This window comes from Oncorhynchus mykiss, chromosome 28, assembly GCF_013265735.2.
Source record: "Oncorhynchus mykiss isolate Arlee chromosome 28, USDA_OmykA_1.1, whole genome shotgun sequence".
NCBI lineage: Eukaryota > Metazoa > Chordata > Actinopteri > Salmoniformes > Salmonidae > Oncorhynchus > Oncorhynchus mykiss.
In genome coordinates this window covers 3,336,712-3,362,890 of record NC_048592.1, presented here as the reverse complement: position 1 = coordinate 3,362,890, position 26,179 = coordinate 3,336,712, and the positions used below count along the sequence as shown (strand labels likewise).

At 45.2% G+C, this 26,179-nt stretch overlaps 1 protein-coding gene across 3 annotated transcripts in view; it reads left to right on the top strand.

Moving 5' to 3' along the window:
* The window catches only part of vwa5b2 (von Willebrand factor A domain containing 5B2), a 31,868-nt gene that overhangs the window by 3,934 nt on the left and 1,755 nt on the right, over positions 1–26,179 (top strand). The window contains exons 1-20 of one of the 3 annotated variants that reach the window (XM_036966809.1): positions 6,974–7,088; positions 7,911–8,054; positions 8,257–8,472; positions 12,113–12,338; positions 12,471–12,628; positions 13,581–13,712; positions 13,845–13,969; positions 14,194–14,370; positions 15,928–16,038; positions 17,209–17,411; positions 19,600–19,714; positions 19,919–20,104; positions 20,226–20,442; positions 20,590–20,909; positions 21,007–21,244; positions 21,366–21,707; positions 22,773–22,910; positions 23,251–23,379; positions 23,642–23,692; positions 23,843–24,078. In XM_036966809.1, coding sequence (XP_036822704.1) covers positions 7,916–8,054; positions 8,257–8,472; positions 12,113–12,338; positions 12,471–12,628; positions 13,581–13,712; positions 13,845–13,969; positions 14,194–14,370; positions 15,928–16,038; positions 17,209–17,411; positions 19,600–19,714; positions 19,919–20,104; positions 20,226–20,442; positions 20,590–20,909; positions 21,007–21,244; positions 21,366–21,707; positions 22,773–22,910; positions 23,251–23,379; positions 23,642–23,692; positions 23,843–24,078 — 3,459 coding nt within the window. In that variant the 5' untranslated portion in view covers positions 6,974–7,088; positions 7,911–7,915. Of the gene's footprint in view, positions 1–6,973; positions 7,089–7,910; positions 8,055–8,256; positions 8,473–8,578; positions 8,797–12,112; positions 12,339–12,470; positions 12,629–13,580; positions 13,713–13,844; positions 13,970–14,193; positions 14,371–15,927; positions 16,039–17,208; positions 17,412–19,599; positions 19,715–19,918; positions 20,105–20,225; positions 20,443–20,589; positions 20,910–21,006; positions 21,245–21,365; positions 21,708–22,772; positions 22,911–23,250; positions 23,380–23,641; positions 23,693–23,842; positions 24,079–26,179 lie in introns of those variants that run through there. The other 2 variants (XM_036966807.1, XM_036966810.1) reach the window with 2 other exon arrangements.

Here is a 26,179-nt window from a genome sequence, read left to right as displayed (position 1 = left end):
GCATATGTGGGAACTCCTTCAAGACGGTTGGAAAAGCATTTCAGGTGAAGCTGGTTGAGAGAATAACATGCGTGTGCAAAGCTGTCATCAAGGAAAAGGGTGGCTACTTTGAAGAATCTGCAATCTAAGATCTATTTGTTACCACATGATTCCATATGTGTTATTTCATAGTTTAGATGTCTTCACTATTATTATACAATGTAGAAAATAGTAAAATTAATAAAAACCCTTGAATGAGTAAGTGTGTCCAAACTTTTGACTGGTACTGTATATATACGTACAGTTGAAGTCGGAAGTTTACATACACCTTAGCCAAATACATCTAAACACAGTTTCTCACAATTCCTGACATTTAATCCTAGTAAAAATACCCTGTCTTAGGCCAGTTAGGATCACCATTTTATTTTAAGAGTGTGACATGCCAGAATAATAGCAGAGAGAATGATTAATTTCAGCTTTTATTTCTTTCATCACATTCCCAGTGGGTCAGAAGTTTACATACACTCAATTAGTATTTGGTAGCATTGCCTTTAAATTGTTTAACTTGGGTCAAACGATTTGGGTAGCCTTCCACAAGCTTCCCACAATAAGTTGGGTGAATTTTTGCCCATTCCTCCTGACAGAGCTGGTGTAACTGAGTCAGGTTTGTAGGCCTCCTTGCTCGCACGCTCTTTTTCAGTTCTGTCCACACATTTTCTATAGGATTGAGGTCAGTGCTTTGTGATGGCTACTCCAATACTTTGACTTTGTTGTCCTTAAGCTATTTTGCCACAACTTTGGAAGTATGCTTGGGGTCATTGTCCATTTGGAAGACGCATTTTGCAACCCAGCTTTAACTTCCTGACTGATGTCTTGATATGTTGCTTCAATATATGGCCAAACCATTATTTTTTGCCTCAGCAGACCAGAGGACATTTCTCCAAAAAGTATGATCTTTGTCCCCTTGTGCAGTTGCAAACCGTAGTCTAGATTTTTATGGTGGTTTGGAGCAGTGACTTCTTCCTTGCTGACCGGCCTTTCAGGTTATGTCGATATAGGACTTGTTTTACTGTGGATATTGATACTTTTGTACCTGTTTCCTCGAACATCTTCACAAGGTCCTTTGCTAAATCTGTGATTTATTTGCACTTTTCGCACCAAAGCACGTTCATCTCTAGGAGACAGAACACGTCTCCTTCCTGAGCGATATGATGGCTGCGTAGTCCCATGGTGTTTATACTTGCATACTATTGTTTGTACAGATGAACGTGGTACCTTCGAGTGTTTGGAAATTGCTCCCAAGGATGAACCAGACTTGTGGAGGTCGACAATTTTTTTTCTGAGGTCTTGGCTGATTTCTTATGATTTTCCCATGATGTCAAGCAAAGAGGCACTGAGCTTGAAGGTAGACCTTGAAATACATCCACAGGTACACCTCCAATTGACTCAAATGATGTCCATTAGCCTATTAGAAGCTTCTAAAGCCATGACATAATTTTCTGGACTTTTCCAAGCTGTTTAAAGGCACAGTCAACTTAGTGCATGTAAACTACTGACCCACTGGAATATATATGTGTGTATATATATATGTATGTACAGTGCATTCAGAAAGTATTCAGACCCCTTCAATTTTTCCACATTTTGTTACGTTACAGCCTTGTTCTAAAATGAAGTAAATAATTTTTTCCCCTCATCAATCTACACACAATAACCCATACTGACAAAGTGAAAACAAGTTTTTAGAATAAATAAAAAAATACCTTATGTAAATAAGTATTCAGACCCTTTGTTATGAAACTCAAAATTGAGCTCAGGTGCATCCTGTTTCCATTGATCATCCTTGAGATGTTTCTACAACTTCATTGGGGTCTACCTGTGGTAAATTCAATTTATTGGGGCATGATTTAGAAAGGCACACACCTGGCTATATAAGGTCCCACAGTTGACAGTGCATGTCAGAGCAAAAACCAAGCCATCGGGTCAAAGGAATTGTCCATAGAGCTCCGAAACAGGATTGTGTCGAGGCACAGATCTGGGAAAGGGTACCAAAACATTTCTGCAGCATTGAAGGTCCCCAAGAACACAGTGGCCTCCATCATTCTTAAATTAATGAAATTTGGAACCACCAAGACTTTTACTAGAGCTGGCCTCACGGCCAAATTGAGCAATCTGTGGAGATGGTCGAGCCTTTCAGAAGGACAACCATCTCTTCATCACTCCACCAATCAAGCCTTTATGGTATAGTGGCCAGACGGAAGCCACTCCTCACTAAAAGGCACATGACAGCCCTCTTGGAGTTTATCAAAAGGCACCTTAAGACTCTCAGACCATGAGAAACTAGATTCTCTGGTCTGATGAAACCAAGAACTCTTTGTCCTGAATGCCAAGTCTCACATCTGGAGGAGACCTGGCACCATCCCTACGGCGAAGCATGGTGGTGGCAGCATCACGCTGTTTTTCAGCGTTAGGGACTGCGAGACTAGTCAGGATCGAGGGAAAGATAAACTGAGAAAGGCACAGAGAGTTCTTTGATGAAAACCTGCTCCAGAGGGCTCAGGACCTTAGTCTGGCACAAAGGTGCACCTTCCAACAGGACCACGACCCTAAGCACACAGCCAAGACAACGCAAGAGTGGCAAGTCTCTGAATGTCCTTGAGTGGCCTAGCCACAGCCCGGACTTGAAACCGATCGAACATCTCTGGAGAGACCTGAAAATAGCTGTGCAGCGACGCTCCCCATCCAACCTGACAGTTCTTGAGAGGATCTGCAGAAAAGAATGAAAGAAACTACCCTAATATACAGTGGGGCAAAAAAGTATTTAGTCAGCCACCAATTGTGCAAGTTATCCCACTTAAAAAGGTGAGAGAGGCCTGTAATTTTCATCATAGGTACATTTCAACTATGACAGACAAAATGAGAAAAAAATCCAGAAAACCACATTGTAGGATTTTTTATTAATTTATTTGCAAATTATGGTGGAAAATAAGTATTTGGTCAATAACACAAGTTTATCTCAATACTTTGTTATATACCCTTTGTTGGTAATGACAGAGGTCAAACGTTTTCTGTAAGTCTTCACAAGGTTTTCACACACTGTTGCTGGTATTTTGGCCCATTCCTCCATGCAGATCTCCTCTAGAGTAGTGATGTTTTGGGGCTGTTGCTGGGCAACACGGACTTTCAACTCCCTCCAAAGATTTTCTATGGGTTTGAGATCTGGAGACTTGCTAGGCCACTCCAGGACCTTGAAATGCTTCTGGCTAGGCCACTCCAGGACCTTGAAATGCTTCTTACGAAGCCACTCCTTCATTGCCCGGGCGGTGTGTTTGGGATCATTGTCATGCTGAAAGACCCAGCCACGTTTCATCTTCAATGCCCTTGCTGATGGAAGGTTTTCACTCAAAATCTCACGATACATGGACCCATTCATTCTTTCCTTTACACGGATCAGTCGTCCTGGTCCGGACGGATCAGTCGTCCTTTGCAGAAAAACAACCTCAAAGCATGATGTTTCCACCCCCATGCTTCGCAGTAGGTATGGTGTTCTTTGGATGCAACTCAGCATTCTTTGTCCTCCAAACACGACGAGTTGAGTTTTTACCAAAAAGTTATATTTTGGTTTCATCTGACCATATGACATTCTCCCAATCTTCTTCTGGATCATCCAAATGTTCTGTAGCAAACTTCAGACGGGCCTGGACATGTACTGGCTTAAGCAGGGGGACACGTCATGCACTGCAGGATTTGAGTCCCTGGCTGCGTAGTGTGTTACTTTGTGTTACTTTGGTCCCAGTGTTACTTTGTTACTTTGGTCCCAGCTCTCTGCAGGTCATTCATTAGGTCCCCCCGTGTGGTTCTGGGATTTTTGCTCACCGTTCTTGTGATCATTTTGACACCACGGGGTGAGATCTTGCGTGGAGCCCCAGATCGAGGGAGATTATCAGTGATCTTGTATGTCTTCCATTTCCTAATTATTGCTCCCACAGTTGATTTCTTCAAACCAAGCTGCTTACCTATTGCAGATTCAGTCTTCCCAGCCTGGTGCAGGTCTACAATTTTGTTTCTGGTATCCTTTGACAGCTCTTTGGTCTTGGCCATAGTGGAGTTTGGAGTGTGACTGTTTGAGGTTGTGGACAGGTGTCTTTTATACTCATAACAAGTTCAAACAGGTGCCATTAATACAGGTAACGAGTGGAGGACAGAGGAGCCTCTTAAAGAAGAATTTACAGGTCTGTGAGAGCCAGAAATCTTGCTTGTTTGTAGGTGACCAAATACCTATTTTCCACCATATTTTGCAAATAAATTCATTAAAAATCCTACAATGTGATTTTCTGGATTTTTTTTCTAATTTTGTCTGTCATAATTGTCATAGTTGTCTGTCATAGTCATAAAATTACAGGCCTCTCTCATCTTTTTAAGTGGGAGAACTTGCACAATTGGTGGCTGACTAAATACTTTTTTGCCTCACTGTAGGCGTGCCAAACTTGTTGCGTCATACCCAAGAAGAGTCGGCTGTAATCTCTCCCAATGGTGCTTCAACAAAGGACTGAGTAAAGGATCTGAATACTTATGTAAATGTACATACATTTGCAAACATTTCTAAAAATCAGTGTTTGCTTTGTCATTATGGGTTATTGTGTGTAGATTTGTCCCCTTATTAAACTATGTAATCAATTTTAGAATAAGGTTGTAACATAACAAAATGTGGAAAAAGTGAAGGGGTCTGAATACTTTCCAAAGGCACTGTATGTATATGTATATGATGGAAGCTACAATCAATCAGCAATATTAAAGCTGATCTACCCCCCCCCCCCCCCCCCCCCCACACACACACATTTTTTTTATTATGGTTGGAGAATGTCAGAGAATGAGTTGTGGGAAGATTCTTTGATTTAAATTAGACTGTTAGGTTTCCTATGGAAGACTATTTGGCTACCTTGTAGGGTGTTGGGCAGTAATCAAAAGGTTACTTGTTCGTATCCCCGAGATGGCAAGGTGGGAAAAAAACCTGATTCATAAAGGTTACTGGTTCGTATCCCCGAGATGGAAAAGGTGGGAAAAAACCTGATTCATAAAGGTTACTGGTTCGTATCCCCGAGATGGAAAAGGTGGGAAAAAACCTGATTCATAAAGGTTACTGGTTCGTATCCCCGAGATGGCAAGGTGGGAAAAAACCTGATTCATAAAGGTTACTGGTTCGTATCCCCGAGATGGCAAAGTGGGAAAAAAACCTGATTCATAAAGGTTACTGGTTCGTATCCCCGAGATGGCAAGGTGGGAAAAAACCTGATTCATAAAGGTTACTGGTTCGTATCCCCGAGATGGCAAGGTGGGAAAAAACCTGATTCATAAAGGTTACTGGTTCGTATCCCCGAGATGGCAAGGTGGGAAAAAACCTGATTCATAAAGGTTACTGGTTCGTATCCCCGAGATGGCAAGGTGGGAAAACACCTGATTCATAAAGGTTACTGGTTCGTATCCCCGAGATGGCAAGGTGGGAAAAAAACTGATTCATAAAGGTTACTGGTTCGTATCCCCGAGATGGCAAGGTGGGAAAACACCTGATTCATAAAGGTTACTGGTTCGTATCCCCGAGATGGCAAGGTGGGAAAAAACCTGATTCATAAAGGCTGGGTTAAATGCAGAAGACACATTTCAGTTGTACAACTGACTAGGTATCACCCTTTCCCTTTACTGAAAAATAGATAATAGAACATACATTTCCATTCAAGTTGACATTCGATGCTGGGTGGACTGGCGGCCATCTGGTAATTGGAAATTAAAGTTTCTACTCAATTAAAATTTCATGGTGTACCAGCTAAATTGTAGTGATCTTAATGGAAATGTCCATTCTATGAATTCTACTTCTATGATTGAAATGACACCCACCCTGTATTTAAGAGTATGCTGTGTCTCAACTGATGACGGGCACAACATAAATACCTCATATGATGTAAAATAGGGTCTGAGATACAACATAAATACCTCATATGATGTAAAATAGGGTCTGAGATACAACATAAATACCTCATATGATGTAAAATAGGGTCTGAGATACAACTGATGTGAAAATGTTTTTAGACCATTTACGTTAAAGGTTAAAAAATGACCGAATTTTGTAAATAATATCTAACCCAACTTTTATATTTTTCAGTGTTGAAGACTTGGATGTCTCATGGTAGGGTGGGATATGCAAAATTGGTCATATTTGAGGCCCTCTTTCTCCTCACTTTCTGACCAGTTCTTCCATGGGCAAACAAGTATGAAAGGTTTTGTTTAAATCAGAAGGGGTGAAGTCAGAAGTGACTTCATTCATAGAGAACAACCCTGAACCCAAACAGCAGAAGAAGCAGCCTGTTGTATCAGATCTCCCTTGGACATTTTTTTATGAGACAAAATAGGTAAGGCACAGTATGGGTTTGCCATCTACATACCGGGACCCTTTCATATCAGCCAAAGCGTATGTTAAACAGATTTATTCATTAGTACTTTATGGAAGATGACGAAACATTTTAATTGTAAGATCTAGACATTTATATTTAACAAGTAACCTTTCCTGCTGTGTGTTTTACTCTGACCGCGTGTTTGTGGTTGAATGCTGGTTTGGCTTATTTCTGCCCTCCCCTTCTCCCAAACAGACATGTATTTGCTGCTCCCCCTCCATCCCTCCAAAGCACAGTAGCCAGATGGAAGCTGTTGATCTACTTAGTCAGAGGTGGATGTAGAGACCATTACCCAGACCAAAGCAAACAGTCACAGTCTGCACTCCACAGTTTGCTGCTCACTGAGCTGTGAGTCCGCTAACACTAAACCATTAGAAACCATTACACCTGCAGGTTATAGTCCAGATTCCCAGAACATTGTTTTATTCAAGGAGTGGTTAAAAGGTCAATCACTAAGAAGTGTGTTTTATGTTCTTCTTTGACCTGCTGGGCTTAATTGCAGCAGCTGTGTTGCTTTCGTAAAGAACATGGCTGCCTAGTTTGATTCATCTATTTCATGTTGTGTTGTGTTTGGAGCTGATGCAAGCAACAGGGTTAGAGCAAGCAACAAGGTGATGTTATACTGGAAGGACGTCCCTGTGAGTTTAAAGTCCTAAACAACAAGATGTAAGTCTTTTCAAGATGAGAATAGTTTCTATTTGTTACTAGATCTCTTATTTACACTAACATTCTTTTGAGGAGCACCTGTTTCGTAGGTTTTCTAAGAGGTTCCAGTAACCCAACAAGCTTACCCGATCTCTTACCTGAGCTCCCGTATTGTGCCACTAACACAACCTAAAGATACATCATACCACCCACCCACTCTTATCTCCTCTGTGGTCATATAAGACTTGTGAAGCTGTATAGTATGGATTTGCATCAGGTAGCCGTTGAGGAGATGCTGCCCAGGAGCCCATGGAGTGTTGACCAATCTGTTAATGATTGAGTTGGCCTTCAACACTGCTGCAACCGGTTGCTATGCAGGTGGAGAGAGGGGATAGCTCGGTTGCCAGAGTAGAAGCCCAAGGCAAGACGGGGCTGCTGTAAATAAATATATCTCACAGTTACACAGGTAATTCATGTGAAAACAGTACATATTTACATTTTCTTTATTATACCAACCTGGCACAAATGCCCTGCAGCAAGGTTCATTAAATGTGGGGACCTTTAGCTGACATTTTGAAATAATTATCAGAGCTGATTCGAGGCCAATGTTCTTTCCATCAATTGAGAGAAAGCCCAATTTAGAAGCACATAATTGGTCAAAGAACTTTCCATACTGTGCTTCTGATCCTTCCCCTTGATAACGCTAGAAACTGAGGCCATTTGAATGGGTCTGCACACACACGCGCGCACACACCCACACACACATGCACACACACACACACACACACACGCAATCACACACACACATTGAACTCAAGGATTTTCTCTCTTCCTCACATCCAGAGACGATGGTTGGCCTGAGAAACCGGTCCACGTGGGCCCCGCTTCTCCTCAAGGCCTCCTGCATCAAGTCCTGTGCCAACGGCTGCTCCCTGGGCATCACCGCACATCTCACCTACGCCAACACAGACACCGAACCTGTGGAGGGTGAGGTCACACACTGATGTCATGGGGGGAGGGGGGATTTTGGGCCTTAGCAATCGGTTAGTCACATATCAAGCCACAACATCTCAAGCCAGATCTAGTCTTGGTCTTGTCTTTCTGTAATAGTCTTTCTGTAATGCAGTTCTTCAACTGCTGTCTGCTGTCCTTTATTCAATGCCCCTTCCCCCCACCCCTCTCCCCCAAGGTGTGTTTGTGTACCCGCTGGGGGAGAAGGAGGTGGTGGTGGGCTTTGAGGCGGTCATCGCCGGCCGCATGGTGGGAGTTCAGATCCAGAGCCGGGGGAAGCTGGAGGATTGCTGTCTGGACTGCTGCCCAGGATCGGGGCTCGACGGCCAATGTGGCAACGGACGGGAGTGGGGCTGCTGCGGGGGATCCAGCCTGGACATACAGTGTACCAACGGTGAACAAAGGGGGGAAGGAGAGATGTACGGCAGAAGGAAAGGAGGGAGGGATAGATGGGAGTGGGGCTGCTGCGGGGGATCCAGTCTGGACATACAGTGTACCAACGGTGAACAAAGGGGGGAAGGAGAGATGTACGGCAGAAGGGAAGGAGGGAGGGATAGATGGGAGTGGGGCTGCTGCGGGGGATCCAGCCTGGACATACAGTGTACCAACGGTGAACAAAGGGGGGAAGGAGAGATGTACGGCAGAAGGGAAGGAGGGAGGGATAGATGGGAGTGGGGCTGCTGCGGGGGATCCAGCCTGGACATACAGTGTACCAACGGTGAACAAAGGGGGGAAGGAGAGATGTACGGCAGAAGAGAAGGAGGGAGGGATAGATTGGAGTGGGGCTGCTGCGGGGGATCCAGCCTGGACATGCAGTGTACCAACGGTGAACAAAGGGGGGAAGGAGAGATGTACGGCAGAAGAGAAGGAGGGAGGGATAGATGGAGGGAAAGGATGGAGAGAGCGAGGGAAGGAGGAAGGAAGGAAGGTAGGGATGGAAGGAGGGAGGTAGAGATAGGGCTGTATGGATAGAAGGAGGGAAGGAGGGAGGTAGAGATAGGGCTGTATGGATAGAAGGAGGGAAGGAGGGAGGTAGAGATAGGGCTGGATGGATAGAAGGAGGGAAGGAGGGAGGTAGAGATAGGGCTGGATGGATAGAAGGAGGGAAGGAGGGAGGTAGAGATAGGGCTGGATGGATAGAAGGAGGGAAGGAGGGAGGTAGAGATAGGGCTGGATGGATAGGAGGGAAGGAGGGAGGTAGAGATAGGGCTGGATGGATAGGAGGGAAGGAGGGAGGTAGAGATAGGGCTGGATGGATAGAAGGAGGGAAGAGGGGAATCAGAAGGTATTTTTCATTTCTAAAAGCTTAAGGCATAACCCACAGACAGTGGTGGAAAAAGTACCTATTTGTCATACTTGAGTAAAAGTAAAGATACCATAAAAGATAATGACTCAAGTGAAAGTGAAAATCACCCAATAAAATACTTTAGTAAAAGTATTTGGTTTTAAATGTACTTTAGTGTCAAAAGAAAATGTAATCGCTAAAATATCCTTAAGTATCAAAGTAAAAGTATAAATAATTTCAAATTCCTCATATTAAGCAAACCAGACGGAACGATTTTCTTGACATTTTGATTTATGGATAGCCAGGGGCACACTACAACACATCATTTACAAGCAAAGCATTTGTGTTTAGTGAATCTGCCAGATCAGAGTCAGTATAGATGACTGGGGATGTTCTCTTGATAAGTGAGTGAATTAGACCATTTTCCTATCCTGCTAAGCATTCAAAATGTAGTTAGTACTTTTGGGTATCATTGAAATGTAAGGAGTAAAAAGTACATTAATTTCTTTAGCAATGTAGTTTAGTAAAAGTAAAAGTTGTCAAAAGTATAAAAGTAAAGTACAGCTATCCCATAAAAGTACTTAAGTAGTACTTTAAAGTATTTTAACTTATGTACTTTTCACCACTGCCCACAGATTCTGTTTGGTCCTATTTCATGTTTTCCTTTCTCTAACTTTCATGAAGTAATCTTTAATCAGTAGAGAGACAACACAGGGACTCAGGTACACCAGGGACTAAGGCACACCAGGGACTAAGGCACACCAGGGACTAAGGCACACCAGGGACTAAGGCACACCAGGGACTCAGGCACACCAGGGACTAAGGCACACCAGGGACTAAGGCACACCAGGGACTAAGGCACACCAGGGACTCAGGCACACCAGGAACTAAGGCACACCATGGACTCAGGCACACCAGGGACTAAGGCACACCAGGGACTCAGGCACACCAGGGACTAAGGCACACCAGGGACTAAGGCACACCAGGGACTCAGGTACACCAGGGACTAAGGCACACCAGGGACTCAGGCACACCAGGGACTAAGGCACACCAGGGACAAAGGCACACCAGGGACTCAGGCACACCAGGAACTAAGGCACACCAGGGACTCAGGCACACCAGGGACTAAGGCACACCAGAGACTAAGGCACACCAGGGACTAAGGGACTAAGGAACACCAGGGACTAAGGAACACCAGGGACTAAGGCACACCAGGGACTAAGGCACACCAGGGACTAAGGGACTAAGGCACACCAGGGACTAAGGAACACCAGGGACTAAGGCACACCAGGGACTAAGGCACACCAGGTCTCCTCTGTGTGTCTGACCTGATTGGGAGTTTTCAAATACCACATCAGTCTCATTCCTGTTCCCCACCTCTTTGCTTCCCCTCTGCCTCCCAACTCTCCCTCAGCTGCCATTCTATGTGATCGTTTTATTGATAGTTTTATTGGGCGGCAGGTAGCGCTTGGGTGTTGGGATAATAAAAGAAAGGCCACTGGTTTGAATACCAAGCCGGCAAGGTGAAACATCTGCAGATGTGCCCTTAAGCAAGGCACTTGACCCTAATTTGCTCCAGGGGCGCCGTACTACTATGGCTGACCCTGTAAAACAACACATTTCACTGGACCTATCTGGTGTGTGACAGTAAACATTTTTGATGCTAGGATAGCTGTTAGGACAGCTGTTAGGACAGCAGAGTCTCTGTTAGGACAGCAGAGTCCCTGTTAGGACAGCAGAGTCCCTGTTAGGACAGCAGAGTCCCTGTTAGGACAGCAGAGTCCCTGTTAGGACAGCAGAGTCCCTGTTAGGACAGCAGTGTCCCTGTTAGGACAGCAGAGTCCCTTTTAGGACAGCAGAGTCCCTTTTAGGACAGCAGAGTCTCTGTTAGGACAGCAGAGTCCCTGTTAGGACAGCAGAGGCTCTGTTAGGACAGCAGAGTCCCTGTTAGGACAGCAGAGTCCCTGCCAATCTTCTGAAAGTGTCTGAAACTCTAACTCTTCAGCATCTTCAGCATCTATCACCATAATAAAGCTGTCTTACCTCCCCCCTCCCCCCAAAAAAGACCTTGCACTTGTCTTTTCCACTAGCACTAACTTAGCTGATAACTTCTTTACTGAGGGAAAATGTATTAACTAAGACTGCGACATGTGGTTGTTTCGCCTATCCACTGTATTGTAAAATGAAGGCACTAACTGTAAGTGGCTCTGGATAGGAGTGTCTGCTAAACGACAGGAATGTAAAGTTGTACCTAATACCCTGCTCATCCAAACCAGCCGCTAAAAGAAATCAGTTAGGCTTTTACTGAAGAGTCTCAAGCTAATCCATTTAGTGAGACCGCCCACCCGGAGACATGCCATTAGTCTCCCTCTCGTTCAGAGAGACCTCCTACCTATCTCTGAACGTATCACAACACCCAGGCATGCATTCCTATTATGAATCCTGGAACTCTCTTTATAAATCACTTTGTAGGCTATACATTTAGATGCTTAGAACTGTAGAAGAGTAAAGAATCTCTACCAGAATAGAAATGCCCTTTACCTCGTTCATTTGATTCATTTAACAGAATGGTATAATCTTGTAGGATGGGGCAGAGGACTGAAGCTAAAAGGATTTGTCGTCTTGCCTCTTCGTGAAATGGCTTTCACTTAGTGTAAAAAAATGTATCGACTTGAAGTGAATGTTAGGATTCTATTCAATCCATGGAACCATGCACTGACCATTTTTTATCTGAATCTCTGTCTTTTAGGCCATCTCATCCTGGATGAAGACTTGGAGCGAACCACCTTCGTCGTAGGCACAGGGGTCATTGGCTCGATGGACATAGTATCTGTCATCATAAGTACGACCGTGGAACTCCCCACCTTGAAGAGTGGCGCGATCCGCCTGGTCTACCCCACAGTACTCACTCCCATCGCCACAGGGCGGGTGACTGCAAGCAAAAGCGAAAATGGGGTGAAATCAGATGAAACACGGTATTTCCCTCCCCCTTGAAAATGATCTGAATGTTGGGTAGTTTTTCTGTCAATAAAATTCATTCAATTCAATAAAAACAACCAAAAGGTCATGTGTAATTCAAACTCTGGTGCTTAATATTCCCCCCCCAGACCCACCAGTTGTTTTGGAGCCACCTCAGGGAAACAGGAGAGGGTTTTGGGTTCGGAGCAACAGTGTGCCCATGCCATCTTCACCAGCCCTGCCACCAACCTGGCACCCTATGAGCTCAACTTCCAGCTGCTGGTCCGAGGGGCATGCCTGCTGGCTGGTATACCCATATTATATACCCATCTATCGGCCCACATTTATTTACCCAGGAAGTCCCATTGGTCAACATACCTCTTTCCCATGAAGTAGCTTTGCTATTGTAGCAAACAGCAGGGCAGGGAAGTGAACCAGGGTCACTGGCATGAAAGGCCTACGCATCATGCAAATAGTGTTAACCCATTTGGTGGTAATTGTAACTTGGTTCATATAGGCTTGATACACTGCCCCCTTAGAACAGAAAAGCACATCCCCGTGCTTCGGCCCCTCACAGCCCCCTCACACTTCTGGGCCGTGCAATTCCGATGGCCTTACCGCCGCCATCCCACTTTTGACACCAGTGTAGCAAACGGACGGGCAGGGAAGCAAACCCGGGTCGCTGGTGAGAAAGGCAAACACCCTAGGCATCGTGCCACTTGGCTCATATAGCGAGGATCACTACAATATCATCCCTATCTCCTCCTGGTTTGGTGACGCAGAGTTCTTTGAGTACAGCAAACACTTGAGTGGGTGGGAGAAACAGCTCTTTCTATCTTTAGCCTGTCTCCTGTAATGATATAGTGACAGATACAATTGGCCCTGGCACTCCCATAGTGATATATGAAATGTGTCTGGGGAGGCGGGACAATGAGCTCAGAGTGAGGCAGCCCAGGGACGGGGACAGAGTAAGGGAGCTGAGAAATGAAGGAGGTGGTGGGTGTGTTTGGAACAGGGCCAGGCTACTGTAACTGCACTGTGCAGCAGTCAAGATATTAGGTGGGGGGGGGGGGGGGGATTAGGCTACTCAATCAGATTGGGCACTAGGAGGGCCTGTATGGGAGTGGAATCACTCCGGCCTGTCTGAGAGGGAGCGTACCCTTTCCCCAGCCCCTTCCTCTAGCTGGCCCCTACCCCTATCCCCTTCACCTAAGTGTTGTTGTTGAACTGGGCTTCTCTTGTCCCCTTCTCCTTCCCAGGTCTGGAAAGCCCTACCCATGCACTCAGGGCAGATGCAGACCCCAGCGCCCAGAGTGCTTCCTCCACCTACATCACCTTGGCACAGGAACACCCCTATGACAGACACATAGAGATCATACTGCACCTCAGCGGTGAGAGAGAGTGTCTGTGTGTGTGGTTGTGCATGTGTGCGTGTGTGTGTGTGCGTGTGTCACAATAGTCTCTGATGGCCTCCTTCCTTATCTCACTGATCATGAGTTCTGTCTCCAAACTCTCTACTCCAGAGCCTCACAGCCCATTGGTTATCCTGGAGAGGGGTCGGCTCACCTTCAGCCAATACGAGCAGCAGATCTGTTCCCGCCGCGACTTCATTCGCTGTGCTCGCAAAGAGCTGGAACCAGAGAAGAAGGTGAGCTGGACCGAAAGCGAAACAATCAGTGGGCGCAAACAACAGTGTGTGGCTTCATTATATTTCCTTTAAACTATTTACCCAACCCAGTACCCAGCAAATAGCCTTTCATGTCCTTATAATACATCTATCTATACATTATTTGGACAAACACACAGTATATTCTGGCTGTATCTGTTTTTTTTATTGTCTAATAAATTATATCAATCAATCCTCCTGTACAGTTGGAGTTTGTGAGAAAGCGGTACCACAAGGACATCCTGAGCAGCCCGGTCCTGATGCTCAACTTCTGTCCTGACCTGCTGTCTGAGCCTCCAGAGCTGCACCGTGCCACCAGGGAACTGCTCTTCCTCATAGACCGCAGCGGCAGCATGAGCGGCATCAACATCCACCGCATCAAGGTGATGATGGAGAAAACACATAGTGAAGAGGAAGGGATAAAATTTCGCCTGCAGGTGAAGTCGGAGATTTACATACATCGTAGCCAAATACATTTAATTAAACTCCGTTTTTCAAAATTCCTGACATTTAATCCTAGTAAAAATGCCCTGTCTCAGGTCAGTTAGGATCACCAATTTGTTTAAGACTGTGAAATGTCAGAATAATAGTAGAGAAAATTACCTATTTAAGCTTTAATTTCTTTCATCACATTCCCAGTGGGTCAGAAGTTTACATACACTCAATTAGTATTTGGTAGCATTGCCTTTAAATTGTTCAACTTGGGTAAAACGATTCGGGTAGCCTTCCACAAGCTTCCCGCAATAAGTTGGGTGAATTTTGGCCCATTCCTCCTGACAGAGCTGGTGTAACTGAATCAGGTTTGTAGGCCTCCTTGCTCGCACACGCTTCTGCCCACAAACTTTCTATATGATTAAGGTTAGGGCTTTGTGATGGCAACTCCAATACCTTGACTTTGTTGTCCTTAAGCCATTTTGCCACAACTTTGGAAGTATGCTTGGGGTCATTGTCCATTTGGAAGACCCATTTGCGACCAAGCTGTAAATTCCTGACTGATGTCTTGAGATGTTGTATCAATATATCCACATCATTTTCCATCCTCATGATGCCATCTATTTTGTGAAGTGCACCAGTCCCTCTTGCAGCAAAGCAACCCCACAACATGATGCTGCCACCCCCGTGCTTCACTGTTGGGATGGTGTACTTCGGGTTGCAAGCCTCCCCCTTGCAAGCCTACGATCTTTTCCCCCATGTGCAGTTGTAAACCGTAGTCTAGATTTTTATGGTGGTTTTGGAGCAGTGGCTTCTTCCTTGCTGACCGACCTTTCAGGTTATGTCGATATAGGACTCGTTTTACTGTGGATATAGATACTTTTGTACCCGTTTCCTCCAGTATCTTCACATGGTCCTTTGCTGTTGTTCTGTGATTGATTTGCACTTTTCTCACCAAAGTACGTTCATCTCTAGGAGACAGAACGCGTCTCCTTCCTGAGCGGTATGACGGCTGTGTGGTCCCTAGGTGTTTTTACTTGCGTACTATTGTTTGTACAGATGAACGTGGTACCTTCAGGTGTTTGGAAATTGCTCCCACGGATGAACCAGATTTGTGGAGGTCTACAATTTTTTTTGGCTGATTTCTTTTGATATTCCCATGATGTCAAGCAAAGAGGCACTGAGTTTGAAGGTAGGCCTTGAAATACATCCACAGGTACACCTCCAGTTGACTCAAATGATGTCAATTAGCCTATCAGAAGCGTCTAAAGCCATGACATAATTTTCTGGAATTTTCCAAGCTGTGCCAAGCTGTGCTTCTGGTTACGACAGTGCAGTAATATCTAACAAGTAATCTAACAGTTCACCAACAACTACCTAATACACACAAATCTAAAAGGGGTGAATGAGAATATGTACATATAAACATATGGACGAGTGATGGCCGAGCGACATAGGCAAGGTGCAATAGATGGTATACTAAACCCATGTCTACTTCCTGTCCCAAGGAACCAATGGTGGTAGCTCTGAAGAGTCTTCCTCCAGGCACCATGCTCAACATCATAGGCTTCGGCACCACCATCAAAGCCCTGTTCACCACCAGCAAGCTCTGCACAGATGTAAGTACTACGTCAGAGCTCAAATGAATAGTTCAAAGTCAAAGTTTGTCAGATGCTTTCACACCTCAAAGAATTAATCTATTATTGACTTGCACTGATATTCCCCACAATCTGTTATTGTAGATCCATATATATGTAGATTGTAGATCCATATATATGCATTAAGAGAAATCTGCAGGGCTCAATCGCCAAATGAATGTGAAGTATACTGTGTAACCTTGACAATGGGTCTCCATTTGCTGAGCAACCATGAGCTTCCATCCAACCTTACATGTATGAAGATCTACAAACCATGTTAAAGTGAAGAGCTTTACACGCTCAATCAGACAAGGTGTTCTCAGCAGGACCTTGATGAACTTTAAAAAATAAATCACTTGTGGACCTTCTGTCCTGTCCCCCTCTCTGTTCCACCTCATTCAGAGTCCAGGTCAGCTCACACCAGGGTTGCCCTAGCAGCTGAGTATCAGGTTTTAGCCAGACCAGGGCTGTGCAAGGACAAACTGCAGTTAAACAACATATGGTGACCTTTCATGCATATTACAATGAGGAAAAACGAGGATGAGCAATAGCCACCTAACCTGTTCTCTCTCCCTCTCTCTCTGTCTGGTTTAATTAATCACAGATTGTCATGGGTGTTTGTGTCCCCTTTGTGATTTGGGTTTAGGCAGGTGCAGGTGCTGACGTTGGGTGACCTACACTGTTAATGTTGTTCAATGATGGTCTACTATGGGCTTTGTTACGTTTGTATTCCCTGACAGGTTGGACAGGGCTTGATTACATTCTAACGTCAATAGAAATATAGGATTATGTCTGTTTGATTTATTCCAATTCAAATCAACTGAGCTCTTCCAATGTTTACATATCAAACAATAGGAAGGTATTTACCCCGTTCTACCAGACAGATAACAAGAGATTTATTCAAACTCGTTAGTGCCCCTCATTTCTCCTCGCCCAATCTGATGCATATCATACTATCCCTCTATCAATTATTTTGTGTACAGTAGATGTATGCTACCCGTAAGTTTTTATGCCCCCTCATTGATTAAATGAATTAGAAGAATAGTTTGGTGACCACACACTGCTTATCTAACGTGTCCATCAATATGAACCAATAGGCTGTACCCTCCCCTCCCCTGTCCCTTACTCTCCGCTCTGTTCCCCTCTCCCCAGGTGACCTTGGCACAGTCCTGTGAGTACATCCACAAGATGAGGGCTGACATGCGGGAAACCAACCTGCTGGGGGCGCTGTCCTGGGTGTATCAGCAGCCTGTGCAGCGCTCCTGCCCCCGCCAGGTGTTCATCATCACAGACGGCAGCGTCAGCAGTGTGGGCAAGGTGCTGGAGCTGGTCCGCAGGAACACTTGTGCTGCCAGGTATTGTCTGACGGCGGCTGGTAGAATGAGTAGGAATGGGATCATTTAGCGTTGAAAACCTACTGTAGTGATCAAAAGTGATACTGTAGGTTCAACCCTGAATATTGTGGTCATAAAGTGTGTCGGTGTAAGTCTGTGTGTTTGGAAGGAGAGAGAGCAAGAAAAAGAGAGAGTTAGAAAGAGAGTGGCTGATGCAGTAGGAAGTATCAGATATAAGAAGGTTAGAAAAGAGAGAGTTAGAAAGAGAGTGGCTGATGCAGTAGGAAGTATCAGATATAAGAAGGTTAGAAAAGAGAGAGTTAGAAAGAGAGTGGCTGATGCAGTAGGAAGTATCAGATATAAGAAGGTTAGAAAAGAGAGAGTTAGAAAGAGAGTGGCTGATGCAGTAGGAAGTATCAGATATAAGAAGGTTAGAAAAGAGAGAGTTAGAAAGAGAGTGGCTGATGCAGTATGAAGTATCAGATATAAGCCACACCCATTAATCCCACTAATTGCTTCCCTCTGCAGTTACTGCCACGCCACTCTGGTGTAGTCTGCCCCCCCCCCCTTTTCCAGCTCCCTGGGCATTGTGCAACAATAACTCCATTTATCCTTCATTAGTATTCTACTGTTATCCCAGCTATCCCCGACAGCACACTGACTATGTTAGAGAAGATGATGGAGGTACGTAGGGAGCGGTCAAAATACAAATGTGATTCCAACCTCTAACCCTAGCCCACGTGTGTGTGTGTGTGTGTGTGTGTGTGTGTGTGTGTGTGTGTGTGTGTGTGCGCGCGCACATTGATATTCATGTGGGACAATGAGTCTGCCCTGCCAGACATTCAGAATTCAGAGCAGAGCAACACACTGTCTGTCACTTGGCTTTTTCAATTAGTCTGGCCTGTGGCCCTTTCAGCCATTCAATTAGTGAAATGCCATTTGATTCCTCTCAGTGTTGTGTTCAACACTGCTGTGTGTAGCTAATAACTCAGGTTTAGATACGAAGGACACAGTAAGTCCATCATAGATCACCTGGTTTTAAAGTCCCTATCTAATAAATCTGTCCAAATTTGTGACAGTAGATAGTCCTCTCTCTCTCTCTCTCTCTCTCTCTCTCTCTCACTCTTTCTCTCTCTCAACTGAATAAGAGGTTATTTTACAGTTTTTCTCAATTGCTAAAACACAATTTCTGAAACCTTGCTCCATTTCCTGAAAATATTAAACACAAAACCTCATCTTCAAGCACTATTTACATAACCTCTGACTCCTCTAGGCAAAATGAAACATTCGCCTCAAAACAGTTTTACCTGTGTTCAAAATCAAACACTGCTCTCAAATCATAAACAAAGTGATCAAAATGATATACATTCTCAAGCAGTCAGTAAACAATACACCGAAAAATAGAAAACACATTGTTCAAAACATACAATTCTCAGGGAGAAGTACATTTTTAATCAAAATAAATATTCATATATTTCCGTCATTGTCCTTTTATGAACGACAACATGTTCTATCATAGTAGCTCAAAATTGATCAGAAATTACTACTCTGCTTTGCTTTCTGCAATTTTGTTTTTTGTTCTTCCTCCTCCTTGTACCCCTATTTGTACAGTACTGTACCCTGCATCTCACAAACTTGTCCTTTGTTTCTGTGATACTGTAATTCTTGTTCTTTGTTGGCATGAACCTGCAACCAGTCAAAATCTATTGAGCAGTCAGTACTGTTAATAAATGGAAAGCACAATGTTCAGGGCCATACAATTCATCCATTGTACAGTATACAACCTACAATGCACTGTACTACAGTATCCATTCTCAGACTTTCTCCTTCCCACCTTCAACAACCTGTTTGCTCTCTGAACTGGCTTATATTGGTTGTGTCACATCATTTGAAACAGGTTAAGTCCATTTTGAGTGGTTGTGTTGAATCAATGACATATGTTCTCTATTTGTATTTGATTGTTGCCACTTGTGTTTACTAGTATGGAGGACATGTGCATTAGAGTGCATAATGTGTTTTGAGGATGTGTTTAGAGTTTTGCTGAAAAGTCTAAGTGAGATCTGCAAATTGTGTTTTATCATGTGAAATGGTTTAAGGTATTGACAACAGACTGCATAATTAGCTAAATGAGTCCAGGCAACTGAGAACTTTGTTCAGCCAATGGGTTTTAGTGTTTTAGCAATTGAGAAAAACTGTATTATTATCCAAGGTGCTTTGGTCTTGGCCTGGGCCCCAGAGCCTGCAGGAGGCTCCTACAGGGCGTTGCCAAGGTGACAGGTGGAACCACAGAGTTCTTGGGTGATGAGGAGAGGCTGCAGCCCAAGGTGAGAAGCGACATCACTGTCCCCTAGTGGGGAAAGTAAATAATTGTAATAATTTCACTTTGGGGAAATACTGTAGTAGGCTACTGGGGACAAACACTCTACTCTAAAATTCAAAGATTATTGCTTCCCTCCTCAACCTAAAAATTAAAACACATTTGAATCAACCTTTAACCCCTAATGTTTAACTAATCACTGATCCCTCAGCTGATAAAGTCCCTGAAGAAGGCATTTGAGCCAGTCCTCACAGATGTACGTATAGACTGGTACCTGCCTGATAACATGGAGGCTCTCCTGTCACCCAATGAGATCCCTCCGCTTTACCCGGGGAATCGCCTGATTGGCTACTGTACCCTGTACGATGTGTCTAGCTTCAGAGGCAAGAAGACTGAGGTGAGTGTCCAACTATCCACTCTGGAAAGGCTTTTAAGTGTCCTGTTTTGTGGACAGCATGTAAACTGTGCAGAATACAAAAGTAAACTCAGTCCCTTCTCTCGCCTTGTGTGTTCTGTAGGGGCGTGGTCGGGGCTATAAAGGCTTGTCTCGGGGCTCGGTGGGCTCTGTGTTCGGCCTATCCAACGAAGAGCTGTCCCCTCCCTCCGTGTCTGAGCTCCTCCCTCTGGTTACATCATCAGAAGGCGCAGACCTAGAGGAGGCGCTGAGGGAAATCTCCCGGGAAATCTCCTCAGAGTTCTCCTGTGCCAAAGACACCGACACTGGGACTAGTACAGGTGAAATACTGACACTCAAGAAATGACACGGTCACTCAGTTCCCTCAATCCAATACCTGTAAAGTTCCTTTGGCTTTGTGCATATTACACCTGAAGCACAATGATTATAGCTGTGTTCCAAGCTCTCCTCTGATATCTCATCCACAGGTGGAGAGGTGGAATGGTCCAGTGATGTTCGTGGTAGGATCCAGGAGAGTTCTTACATCCAGGAGCAGTATGTTCTGACCCGCTGCTCTCTGAGCAGTGAGAGGGGGCTGCCCTACACCCACACCCCCTCCACCGCCGACTCTATGGGAGGCCCTTACCCCACTGATCTGCTCCCCATCCCGTGCCTGGACACGGGCTCCCTGCCGCAGGGCCTCGAGAAGATGGCTCCACCCGAACAGAGAAGCACCCTGTCCCGCTGGGGCGAGTCGCCATGGCAACAGCCCCCCTCCTCAGAGAATACAGATTCCGTGTCAGAAAAGGTAGGACTGGCTTTGTTAACAACTACAGTTTGAACCACCTCAATACTGTAGTCATTAGACGACACTGCTGTACTCGTTTTCCCTTGTCACAATCCAGGCAGGGCGTCTGTGTGGAGGGGAGGAATCTCGAAGGAGACAGAGGGCATTGGCCCGTTCAGCCATGTCTGCCAGGAGTTTCTCCTCGCCCCAGGGTGAGCTGGACATGCACCGCCTGCGGAGGGCACTAGAGAGAGTCTCCTTTGATCAGGCGGTGGGGGGGAGGCTGGAGGAGAGCGATGGGGAGAACCAGCCTACACCCAGAGGAGGGCTGTCCCGCAGGAGCCTCACTGACTCCAGTAGGTTAACTTCCTCACCTCTAGACTGATGTCTGAAACTAAACTCCCTCGCACTCTCTTTCTCTCTACTTTCCATCCATCCACTAACCCTCTCCTTCTACCCCTCTTTCTCTCCCCCTAGACGGCCTGCTGTTCCCTGTCTCTCCTCTGGACTGGGACAGCTTCACTGACCCGGAGTACCTGTTTACCGCCGCCCCCCCGGACGACCCCCCCACGCCCCCTGCCCAGTGCCGCTCCCTCATCCACGGCCTCCTAGGAAGCAGGCCTGTATCCTGGGAGGTCACCGTGGACCTGACACAACTCTGGGTCCCTGAGGACCAAGGGACAGGAGGGACATCCGGGGGAGGAGGAGAAGGGGGAGGAGGGGGAGACCTCTGGGAGGAAATTATCCACCAGCTGACAGCTCGCTCTGCAATCAGGGACTTTGAGAAGATGGCGGAGAAGGAGAGTGACATTGAGCACGGTGAGGGTTTCCACCAGTGTTCCTCCATTTTGGGATTGAGGAGGTCACAGGGTGTACAGGGTTTTGCTTCAGCCTTGATTAGTTGAGTACAAAGGGGTATACTACAAAGCAGGATCAAAGAGTTAGCCAGCTAACTTGCCTAAATATTCTGATGTAACTTAATTTCTTTGAAACATAAGCTTGAAATGGATATGGTGTAATTGATTCAACAAACGAAAACACAGTCAGGTCCGAAATTATTGGCACACTTGATAAAGATGAGCAAAAAAGACTGTGTAAAATAAATAACACAAATAGCTACAGGTAACTGCCAAAATGAAGGAAACACCAACACGAAGTGTCTGAAGCAGGGAATTTGGCACCAGGAGCCAGAACAGCTTCAGCACAACTGGGAGTGTCTGGAACTCTGTCGGAGGGATGCAACACTATTTCAATGGTCTTGAAAACAGGGGTGCCAATCATTTTGACCCCTATCTTTTTGAGAGAACAAAAGTACAAAATCTCTTTCTCTGAGCAATTGTAGTAGCATAAAATAATATAATTTTCCTATTATTTGAGCACGCAATGGCTGCGTTTACACAGGCAGCTGAATTCTGATCTTTCACCACTAGGTCACTTGCCACAGGGCGGCAGGTAGCCTCGTGGTTAGAGCGTTAGACTAGTAACCGAAAGATCGAATCCCTGAGCTGACAAGGTAAAAATCTGCCGTTCTGCCCCTGAACAAGGCAGTTAACCCACTGTTCCTAGGCCCTCATTGAAAAAAAATAATTTGTTCTTAGCTGACTTGCCTAGTTAAATAAAGATCAGCTCTTTCCGCAATATTTGGGGAAAATATCAGAATTGGGCTGCCAATATAGCTCAGTTTTTTGTACTATTTATTTTGTAGTCTTTTTGCTCATCTTTAGACCTGACTGTATCTAAGTCTCGCTTTTATAATGAACAAGAAAATCTATAGTTATTCCTTGTTGCTTATCAAAGTTAGATGGCTAACTAATTGATCCTGCTTTGCAGTATACCTGTCTCTGATGTGTATGATTGATTGTATGCCGTATACTTGTTTTGCAGGGCCTGCTAAGCGGTACCGTATGAAAGCCATCCAGACCAGTAAGAGCTGTAACATCATCTGTACGTACACAGCCTTTACTGCCACTGACGCCAACACCAGCAAGGGTCCATCAGACACTGTGGAAGTGAGAAACACCGGTAACACTTCAGACAGTTCCACAGTCACAGCAAACCTGAAAACACATGGCCTAATTTGACAATATGCATGGTAACTGAAGTCTGTTAAATGGTATCGATCAAATTTCAAACTACTAAATGTATTTCTATAGCCCTTCTTACATCAGCAGTTGTCAAAGTGCTTTACAGAAACCCAGCCTAAAACCCCAAAGAGCAGGCAATGCAGATGCAGAAGCACAGTGGATGGGAAAAACTCTCTACAAGGCAGGAACCTAGGAAGAAAGAGAGACAGGAACCAGGCTCCGAGGAGTATGGTTTGGATAGCAGTGGTGTGTGGTGACTGTTATCCCGTTATGTGTAGGGTTGCGTTTAGGGAACAGACGGAGCTCCCAGGCAGGCAGTCGCAGACAGAGGGCCTACTCTGTGGGACTGGGCCGACGCCCCTCCAGCAGAGACAGTGAGGAATTTGAGGACACTTGCAACTCCACAGGTAAACCTACAACGCAATAATCCTAGTCATTAGTAAACCTGCAGAGGTCAAATGGTATGTATATGTCAATGCCATGATGTCAGCTAGTCTACCTGGGTTCCGATACAGAACTAAAAAGACATTACAAACAATTAACATTTACATTAAAGACATTATATATATATATATGTATTTTTTTTAAATAGACCTGACGGGTAACACATTTCCATACAATAATGAACTCCAGGTCTTGTAGTGGACATGTTGTTTGGTTGTTTCCCAGACAGGGATGATACTCCTGCCTCCCCATGCAGCCTGAAGTCTTGGGACAGCAGTAAGTGCTATTACATTGGCTGAATCTCAAACCGACCACTCGATTACTCAATATCCGAGTTCACGATTTGTTTCACTATAACCTCTCTTACAACCTGTTGTAACAAAGCCATTCATTACTGTTGATCACACCTGTGTGCCTCTCTCTCAGGTGCAGGGGGAAATCCCTACCCTGCCAGTCCCTCAGCCGTGTCCGGCACCTCCTCCACCCGCTCCCAACGCTCAGTGGAGAGCAAGTCTGTGGAGAGGTTCTTTGGCTCCAGATTCCCTCTGGGCAGACTAAGGTCATCTAACTCCTCTGGGAAGCAGGCCCCTCTGAAGGGCCACTGTCTGTCTGCTGAGGCAGAGAAACGCACAGACACGGAGTCCCCAGACTACCTCCCTCTGGTGAGACAACTGTCCTCTCGCCACATCATACGGTCATTACAATAGATCCGGTCTGTGCCTGAAAGGTCTTAGGCCTCGATTCAGTCAGGTCAAGCGTTAACCGACGATAGCAGACACCCGCATAGTGGTGGTCGGAACTGCATTGGATCCGTCAGATCGGTGAGCGGCTGCTCTTGCGGTCATTGTCACAAAGCCACACCTGTCCCACTCGTGTTAGAAGTTCAGAAGGAGAAAGTATAGGCTATATAGAAATAATGACACTGAAATTGAAAAATAATGAGGATTTCTATCATTCTATTTGAGGTGTAAATTACATCTCACATTGCAGTTTTTGAACTTGTAAACAAGTTTACATGGAATTGACTCCATGCAGCCAATGGCAATGTCCACTTTAGGTATAATCCCAGGAGCCACTTGTGGATTTGACAGCTCTAACGCAGTTCCACTTCCGACACTGTCAAAACAACCGTTATGTGGATGTTGGCTAAAGTGGATCTGACTTAATCAAGCCCTTAGTGCAATTGTATTAAAGGGCAATTCCACCCCTTTCAACCTAATATTCATTATCTCCAGCATCATACCAGTATCTACATGTAGGTACATACCAGTATAAACAGTGTAGTTATTCCCTCCGCAAGACAGTCATACAAGCAAAATGTCGATATAAATCGAATCAAAGGTACAGTATATACGAACATATGGGATGAGTAATGTAAGATATGGAAACATTATTAAAGTGGCATTATTAAACTGACTAGTGATTAATTTATTAAAGTGGCCAGTGATTGGGTCTCAATGTAGGCAGCAGCCTCTCTGAGTTAGTGATGGCTGTTTAGCGGTCAGATGGTCTTGAGATAGAAGCTGTTTTTCAATCTCTCGGTCCCAGCTTTGATGCACCTGTACAGTGTACAGGTGGATCAAACCTCGCCTTCTGGATGGTAGTGGTGTGAACAGGCAGTGTCGTGTCTCGGGTGGTTGTTGTCCTTGATGATCTTTTTGGCCTTCCTGTGACATCGGGTGCTGTAGGTGTCATGGAGGGCAGGTAGTTTTTCCCCGGTGATGCGTTGTGCAGACCGCACCACCCTCTGGAGAGCCTTGCGGTTGAGGGCGGTGCAGTTGCTGTACCAGGCGGGGATACAGCCCGTTAGGATGCTCTCGATTGTGCATCTGTAAAGGTTGGTCAGGGTTTTGGGTGACAAGCCAAATTTCTTCAGCCTCTTGAGGTTGAAGAGGCGCTGTTGTGCCTTCTTCACCACACTGTCTGTGTGGGTGGACCATTTCAGTTTGTCTGTGATGTGTACGCCGAGGAACTTAACTTTCCACCTTCACTGCTGTCCCATCGATGTGGATAGGGGGGGGTGCTCCCTCTGATGTTTCCTGAAGACCACGATCATCTTTGTTTTGTTGACGGTGAGTGAGAGGTTGTTTTCCTGACACCACACTCCGAGAGCCCTCACCTCCTCCCTGTAGGCCGTCTCGTCGTTGTTGGTAATCAAGCCTACTTCTGTTGTATCATCTGCAAACTTGATGATTGAGTTGGAGGCGTGTGTGGAGATCCTTGATGAAAACCTGCTCCAGAGCACTCAGGACCTCATACTGGGGTGAAGGTTCACCTTCCAACAGGACAACGACTCTAAGCACACAGCCAAGACAACGCAGGAGTGGCATCGGAACAAGTCTCTGAATCTCCTTGAGTTGCCCAGCAAGAGCCCGGACTTGAACCCGGTCAAACATCTCTGGAGAGACCTGAAAATAGCTGTGCAGCAACGCTCCCCATCCAACCTGACAGAGCTTGAGAGGATCTGCAAAGAATGGGAGAAACTCCCCAAATACAGGTGTGCCAAGCTTGTAGCGTCATATCCAAGAAAACTCGAGGGTGTAATTGCTGCCAAAGGTGCTTCCACAAAGTACTGAGTAAAGGGTCTGAATACTTATGGAAATGTGTTGTTTTTTTATTTTGTATAAATTTGCAGAAATGGATAAAAACCTGATTTTGCGTTGTCATTAAGGGGTATTGTGTGCAGATGAGGGGGCGAAACGATTTAATCAATTTTATAATAAGACTGTATCATAACAACGTGGGGAAAGTCTGAAGACGTGT